The sequence below is a fragment of the Mus caroli genome, chromosome 1, assembly GCF_900094665.2.
Source record: "Mus caroli chromosome 1, CAROLI_EIJ_v1.1, whole genome shotgun sequence".
Classification (NCBI taxonomy): domain Eukaryota; kingdom Metazoa; phylum Chordata; class Mammalia; order Rodentia; family Muridae; genus Mus; species Mus caroli.
In genome coordinates, this window is record NC_034570.1 from 56,195,664 (window position 1) to 56,204,482 (window position 8,819).

Consider the following 8,819-nt stretch of genomic DNA (forward strand, 5'->3'; position numbering starts at 1 on the left):
AGAGGCAGAGGCAGAGGCAGAGGCAGAGGCAGAGGCAGAGGCAGAGGCAGAGGCAGAGGCAGAGGCAGAGGCAGAGGCAGAGGCAGAGGCAGCAGGCAGACCTCTGTGATTTGGAGGCCAGCTGGGTCTACAAAGACAGTTCTAGGACATCCAGAGCTACACAGAGAAACTATGTAACAAAAAACAACAAAACAAGCCAAGAAGTCACACAAGGATGTAGTGAATATACATCTAGTTACTTGTGAAATACCTTGAGGTCAAGAAAAGCACCCAGAACACATTTACTTAAATGTCTGTCTATCTATCTATCTATCTATCTATCTATCTATCTATCTATCTACCTATTCATCCATTCATCATCCATCCATCCATCCATCCATCTATGTGTTTGCTCAACCACTGTTTCTAATACATGGCTGCATATCTTTGTTAGTGACTTTGAAAGGTAGTAGAATCCACAGTGGGAGCTCCAGCTTGGTTGGTCAGCATGGTCTAGCTGGGTCAGCATTCCTTAAGTATTCACCATTATACCCAAAGAGCCTGGGATGGAGACTCAAGAACCTTGAAACATGGCTTTGCCATAGCATATAAGAGGGGAGAGTCATTCTGCTATTCTGGGTCTCTGTTTCCTTAAGTATAAAGTGACTGGACCAAGCTAGCACTGTTCTTCCATGGCTTGATGAACATTGTTCCCTGGCAATATCAAATACTTTCAATAAAGCCTCTCAGGCCTTGGCTATACCTGTGTCTCCAACTTTAGGGTAGGGTCCAGAAATATATGTTTCTTTAAGGCCTTGAATGGTTCTGGTCCGTGGTAAAGTTTACATGTTACAATAAAATAAAGGAGAAAAAATATAACTGAGTTGACTAATAATTTAGCATTTAAAAAATGTTTTATTAATGTCTAGATACATGGATATAAAGTAAAATCATGTGAGTTCAGGTAGGAAAAGCTTTGCCTGTTGAGTTGCTGAGACTGAAGCACTTAGAAATGTGTTCATGGGGTCAACAGAGACTTCCACAGCCGGGCACTGTCTACAGCAGGAAGAACATATATTAGATAGAGTTTGTGGAACAATGCCTGACTACTGAAATGCATGTTAATTCCAAGTGTGTGCATAGCAAATGCAGTTTGTTTTTACTTTAGCAAGATATTTTTGTTCTAAAAAGTAAAAACAAATATTCTGAAATTATGCCCAGAATTTTAATCTGAAAATTTACATTATGTTTATGTATGAGCACCAGGCACATAGCCTCCCGTTCAAATCTTTACTGGATAAATGTTGCTCTTACTCTCATTCTAAAACTCATGCGTGATTTCAGAAGAAACTTGTGACTGGCTTTTCAGAATGCAAATCTTCTTTTTAAATGCACTGGAGGTTTTGAAACACAACTCAGTTGTAGTTCAAGTTTTATGGGCAAATGGTTAAAAATGTGGGGAGGGGGGAGGACAAGACCATGTATCCCCCTCCATCTAAGAAGTGACTGTTGATAAGGAAGCTTGCTATAGCTTTCATCTTAGAAATGAGAAACCACACTATAAAACTGTTTTGCAGTTACGGCCAACCAGGCGAGCACAGTGAAAATTTAGGTAGCCTTTATTCCGACTTTTTTTTTTTCCTCACCAAGAGAGAGATGCCTATCATAGCAGCACTTCATAGTGAATAATGTACTCTCTCCTGCATGGAATCAGCGACTTGTACAAACTGTGAACCACCGAGCAGTAGCCTGGTGCCTGACACTGTGATGACCCCTGAAGAGAAGGTTGCCCTCCAGGTGCCCGGGCCCTCTCTGGCAGCCTGTGAGCACTCGCTGTAGTTAGCACCAGTGGTAACAAAATGTAAACACCTTTCCTCTCCAGCTGCTGCTAATTGGTTTGGGAATATTTGTGTAAGTGTTGATTTTTTAAAGCTAAAAATAGTGCAGTGCTGTTTAAATCCGACACATTCTGGCTGTCATTAATGCTCCCACGATCCTGAAAGTGTGGCTAAAAATGTTCACTCTTTTTAAAATGGGGTAATTAAGCCTGTCTTTTTGTGAAGGCCACATACACCGTGCCATAGTGGGATAGAAGGATAAAGGATACACTTAAGAGTAGCCAGGAGTGGTCGCTGGGAAGGAAAGGGTTGTAATGTGGGGAAACCAGGCAGGCTTCACAGTAGCACCCCACTTTACCTCCCCTGAAGCTCATCTTTACCCCAGCTTTAATATAGCAGTAAAAATAGAAGTTGCAGTGATTTTATTTTAAAAATTAAATATACACCCTCCAAAGCATTCTCCTTCTTTTTCTAGAGGCAAGTTTCAGGATTTTTAAATCACATAATTAATATTTCTCCACTATAGTTAAGACCTAAGGAGGCTGTTTAGCAAGCATTATGCTGAGCCTTTAGTTCTGCACAATCAAGAGTTATTTTTGTCTCTCTCCTCCCAAATTTAAAAGTCAAGATTTTACAGATTTTTTTTCTCCAAGTTATTTAAGTAAGCTATAGGAGGAAAAGTCTCATTTTCATTTTTAGATAGGTGTGAGTTCGTGACTCTTCATTTCATCATGTAATGTACTGAAGGAAAAGCTGAAGTGTGCCTTAATCATTTGTGCCAATAATTTTGAGGGTAAAATGGTTTTGTATAACCCAATAAGAGACAGCTGTCGTTGCCCTAAGTTTTGAGGCACTGCGATGCCAGAGTCAATTTGGAGTTGGCTTTATGTCTTCATGGACTGCCTCCAGCATCTGCCTTCCTGCCTCATCCCCAGAGAATACTAAAGGGGTTTGTTATTGCAATATACAGAAGTGATTTTGGCAAGTGACAAACACTGCCTGTTAGCTGCGAGGATATACTATAGTTTCTTCCTCTTTATGATAGTTGTAGCAAGGAAAAGGGCTTTGGATGCTCCTTTTCAAACAGTGGGACGACTGTCTAAGACATAAAGCCTGTGGATGTGCATTTATCTCTTGCAAATGACACCATCATTTGAGCGAAGAGGTCGCTTACAGAATGGAGAAAAAAAAACTGTTTCTATTATATATCAGACATAAGATTAGTATCTGTAACATTCAAAAAAGTAGAAAAACCTGAAAATCATAAAAAACAAATAACCCAACTTAAAAGGAGTGTCTAGAACTAAGCAGAGAATTCTCACTGAAACAGAAATGTTTGAGAAACACTTAAAAATCATTCAACAACCTTAGCTGTCAGGAAAATGCAAGATTGAAAACACTTGGAGATTTCATCTTACCCCAGTCACAATAGCTAAGACTAATAAGATAAATCACAGCTAATGATAGGGAAAATATGGAGAAAGGAGGATATTTATTCATTATTAATGGGAGTGTGAACTGGTATAGCCACTATGAGATTCGGTATCAGAGTTCCTCAAAAAATCTAAAAATATTCTACCAGAAGATCCTGCTATATATAATCAAGTCTTGAACATGTACCAGAAGGACCCCACATGATACTTTAGAGATATTTGTTCATCCATACTCATTGTTCTATTCATAATAACCAGAGATTAGAACCACCCTAGATGCATATAAGCTGATAAATAGATAATGAAAATGAGGTACATTCATATCCAGGAATATCATTCAGGTGTTAAGAGAAATAAAAATTACAGGTTAAATGGATGCTGCTAAATAACAATCATTCTGGAAGAAGTAACCCAGCGCCAAAAAGACAAACACTGCATGTTTTCTCTTGGATGTGAATATTACCTTGTAAGGATTAGGTATGTGTTTCGTTGGAATTTCTTTTATGTCTAATGATTTTTGAGTATGGATGTGGGAATGTGTGTGCACGAATACAAGTGTACATAATTCTACAAGAGAGTATTGGATCCCAGGAGATCAGCTTACAGGCAGTGGTGAGACATCAGACACTAGTGCTGGGAGTTTACCTTGGGTCCTCTACAAAAGCAGCAGGCCCTTAAAACTGCCACACGTGTCTCCAGCACGATGTGTGTTCTCTTTAAGTGTATAGTTGTTGGCATAGATTATGCTCAAAATATAGCCAGCTCTGAATTTCCCTTGATCAGATTATCACACTCCAACTCTCTCTGTACTAATTTCAAATTTTAATTGACATTTCCATACATATATAGTGTTGACATAAATAAAACCTTTACTTATCATTAACTGAAACTAGGTGGAAAACTCCTTAACCTCTAGTAAGGCAGTTAGAGCCGGAAAGCTTATTCTTTTCCCGCCGTTGTTAGAGATCAATAACAAACTTCCACATGGAAGAGGGAGATCCAACAATATAGAACTAAACCCTTAAACTAAATACTCCTTTTTGTTGGCATTAGGATGTATAGATCAAGTGTGTTCTCTGTCAAATACTCAGTGTAGGTGGAAGTTGCCAGACATGCTGGATCTGAAATTGTTGTAGACACGTAAGAGACTCAGAATATTGAGCCCATATAGAAAAAGAAAATAATTCTGGAAGAACCTCACATCATGATTTCAAAACTTAGTGCAAATGTAAGGTGGGCAGCACTGTATATGGCTGGCATGAGACAGTAGTAGCCAAATGAACAGAATTGGAAAATCAGACTAGTAATGAATGATATGGTCCTTCATATCTGCAGATGCTCCAGTCAGGCTGCAGCGTCAGGGGAATGGGCACCTACATCATTATAGTGTCAGTCCTGCAGACATCTGATCTCCAATCCGACATCTCAGAAATTAGAAGAAATCATGCAATATTTAATTTTAATTCATAACATTTTGCGGTATTTTAAAAACAATACAGGAGGCTCTGACTGTCTCTGGGAAACACACACAAGGCTCATTGTCTTATAAACAGATAAAAAGTGAATGACTTGGGCATAAATATGCTTGTGAAATATGTTGACATGCATGACCATCACAGGTTCAAGAGTTCGGTTAAATCTTTCTCTCTAGGTATTTTTTTTAACTTGCTCAATTTTGCCTTGTTGGTTCTGTATGATCTGACTTCTTTTAGCATTTCCTAAGGATAATATGAACATTAAAACGTTCAGATATCTTTTCACAGGTGCTCTATGCTCAACTACTAAAGATTCTTAACCTTTTAGATTGTCCTTCCTTTTATTTGTCTGTGTGGAGACCAGAAAATTGAATTAAGGAAAATATCTCTTGCAAAAAACAAAACAAAACAAAACAAAACAAAACAAAAAACAAAACAAAACAAAACAAAAAAACAAAACAAAAAAAGGAGCACCAGCTTGAAATATTGCTATCCATTTAAAATGAAACAGATAGCCTAGCCGGGCATGGTGGCGCACACCTTTAATCCCAGTACTCAGGAGGCAGAGGCAGGTGGATTTCTGAGTTCCAGGCCAGCCTGATCTACAAAGTAAGTTCCAGGACAGCCAGGGCTATACAGAGAAACCCTGTCTCGAAAAACCAAAAAATAAAAATAAAAAATAAATAAAATAAAAAAATAAAAAATAAAATGAAACACATTTTTAAAAGCCAGTTTAGGGAGTGAGAGGTTAAAAGCACTTTTTTTACTTTTTGCTCTTATTGGACATAGGTTTGATTACCAGCATCCACTTGGTGGCTCACAGTCACTCTATCTCAAGTTCCAGGGGTGCCAATGTCTTCTGACATCTCTAAGCACCAGATACAGACACAGAAGCAAAACACTCACACACAAAAAAAAATTAAAATGAATAAATTTAATAAATAAATGCTAAAAGTATACCAGGAGAGCTGGGCATGGTGGCAGTGAATGCCTTTAATTTTCAAATTCAGGAGGCAAAGATGGAACTCTAGTTTTGAGATCAGCCTGGTCTATGGAGCAAGTTCCAGGACAACCAAACATTTTTCTTTTTCTTTTTTCTTTTTCTTTTTTTTTTTTTTTTTTTTTTTTTTTTTTTTTTTTTTTTTTTTTTTTTTTGTTACATTTCACTGTGTTGTAGAAATACCAGCATGTAGAAATGATTAAAACTCCTTTCTCATTACTTAGCACTGGAGACTTCTTTTAGTATTTTTTCCCCTAAAACAAGTTTAAAACACGATACCCCAACCTAAGGCTGAGTAGCAGCAAGTTAAGCGATGTATCCCCTGCGGTTAACATATCGCCCTGTGCAAATGGCCCATTTGAGCATTTCAGAAACCAAAGAAGAGAGGGGGGCACCTGGAAAACACTGAGGACATTCACAGCTGTTTCCAGTCTCAGAAGAAATGGGAGCCAACTGTCTGTGTCCAGCGCCATGCTGTTTCCTCCCCTCCCTGAAACGTTTCGTTCAAAGCTCCCATTCTGTATGTACAGCACCCACAACCTGTGACTTTTCTTCATTCCAGGATTCCGCCCAGAACGTGGAAAACAAAGAAGTTATGAATGGTGAACAGGCAGGGCTGCTTTCGCTGCACAGAACGAGGGATGAGCTGAGGTACTTTATGAAAATAGGATGTTCTTACTTATTTAAATTTGGCATCATTTTACTTAATGAACTTCAGTTGTTCTAATTTTGTCGGAGATACTGAGAAAAGTAGAACTGTGTAATAAGGTACATTTCAGTTCAAACATGGATTACTTATTCCTTTTTCCCGTTTGTATGCAACATGAGAACTTTCCTGAAAACCTTACATGTACAAATACTAGGGGCTTCTAATACTCTTCTGCTTCAGGATTTTGTTCTTTTTTTTTTTCATTTTTATTTCTTATACATTCTATTATGTCACTGGCCCCCTTCACTCTCCTCCCTCTAGCCTCTCCCAGGTCACCTTGCAACTTCCTATATGCCCTGCCTCAAATTGATAGCTTCCTCCTCTTCTATAATTGTTGCTATGTGCACACGTGGATACACACACATACAATGTATATATCTATATGCACAAATATATGAATACAACAGGCTGAGTCATTTTTTGTTGTCCAGGCTAACTACTCTGATGACTGACCATTGAGGGGTCTCAGCTCTGGGAGAAGCCAATTCTCCCTCTCTCAACAGTCAAAGGCCGCCTGGAGTTCCTTATCTATGGATAATGCCAGGTGTTATTGTACAAGCCATTTCTAGGAGAGATGGTTTTACAATAGACTTCTCCATATTCTAGCCCCATAATTCTCTACCTTCTCTTCCTTATGATCCCTGAGTCATAGATAGAGAACCATCCTGTAGATGTCCGAGCCATAGATACAGAAACCATGCTGTAGATGTCGGACTCATAGATACAGATCTATGCTGTAGATGTATACATTAGGCCTGGCTTCCCACAATTGGTTAATCACTATATTGTGTCTAGTTGTAGCTCTCTACACCAGTCTCCATTAACTGCCCAGAAAAGCTTCTCTGGGGAGGGAGTGGTAGCTACAAATATTTGTGAGCATAAGAATGCAATCTAGAGTGCAGTGGGAATTATGCTGGCATAGCGAAGTGGCTGGTAAATTCTAGTCCAGGGTCCATGATCTCACTACTCCCAAAAAGAGGTTTCTAGTGGGCAACCAGGATTTTTAAATCACTTTTTCTTGTCTTTGCCCTGCAGTTTACAGAGCTCTTCAACGTTCTTTATGTTTGAGTGTTTCATTTGCCTCTAAGCTATGAGTACTTCTGTAGGTTGTATTCATACAATCCTATAGTATTTCACTTGGTGCTTGGAAAATGAATTTGTTTCATCATCCAGAATTGTTTGTATCATTAAGGAAAGTGGCACATTATGTGACGTCAACTATTCCCCTTAGTACTGATCTCTAATGTCACAGCTACCAACACTGCCTGGATACAAGCCATATCTCTACTCGTCCATCTCTCCTTGACTACAAAATGGAAGTAGTAGGGTTGCGCATGAAGCTCTAAGTTCATCCTATCCCCAGAACCATGTAAGGCGAGAGTGGTAGCTCACACCTATAGTTCCAACACTTACATGAGAGATGGAGCCAGGAGGATCAGACACTCAGAATTATCCTCCGATACACAGTTGAGTTCAAGGCCAGCCTTCAGTACATGAAAATGTAGCAAGAAAGCAAGCGAGCGAGTGAGCGAGTGAGAGAAAGAAAGAAAGAAGAAAAGAAAAGAGAGAAAAGGAAAAGAAAAAAGAAAGACAAAGAAAATACCTAAGATCCTACAAAACCCAGATTTCTCAGAGCATTATGTCAGTGTTCAAAAGTTTCATATTTTGGAGCAGTTTGGGTTTGGAAAATTTTAGATTGGATAGGATCACCTTGTATAGTTTCCATTATCATTATTTTCAAAAACTTGTTTGAATTTAGCATAAAAGATAAATTTGCATTTCTGAAGCAATAAATCTAGCAATAGAAAGTGCTGCCCTGGCCGATGCTCATTTGTCCATAGCGTTCTTTCATGAAGTCCGTGTGCTAACATGTGCCAGACAGTTCTAATGGAACCAGCTACTTTCTTCTGAAAGGGTAACCACCATTAATCAAGTGACCATGTAGACTCTCTTCAGCGTTATGCTTTTCAGCCATATGGCTATAATCATTGTTCATTAGGAATTTTTCTTAATAACTTGCATAATATAAAGCATTCATTCAAGAACATTTTTGGGCACACTTTTTAGAAGCTGGTATGCTTATTTTTATAGCTAGCCATAATAGATAGAATGTTTCTGTTCTATTTGAGTTTAATTTTTAATTTAAATTTTTTAATACTATCTTTGGCAAATGTTTCCCACTATGCTGTATGAACACCCATCATAAGGTATACAATTGTTTGCTTTGGGTTATGTTATTTTATTTTATTTTTAGCTTCAGGAGAAAATTCATTCAGCTTTTCCTTGTTATAAGTAACTGAAAGAAATAACTGATAATTGAGAGAAGTATCATGACTAATTTCTTTTTTTTTTAATTTTTAATATTTTTATTACATATTTTCCTCA

General features: G+C 38.2%; 1 protein-coding gene across 1 annotated transcript in view; it reads left to right on the plus strand.

The window, feature by feature from the left end:
• The window catches only part of Pard3b (par-3 family cell polarity regulator beta), a 965,568-nt gene that overhangs the window by 482,736 nt on the left and 474,013 nt on the right, over positions 1 to 8,819 (plus strand). The window contains exon 5 of the mRNA XM_021162850.2: positions 6,288 to 6,376. Within this exon, the coding sequence (XP_021018509.1) occupies positions 6,288 to 6,376 (89 nt within the window). The remainder of the gene's footprint in view (positions 1 to 6,287; positions 6,377 to 8,819) is intronic.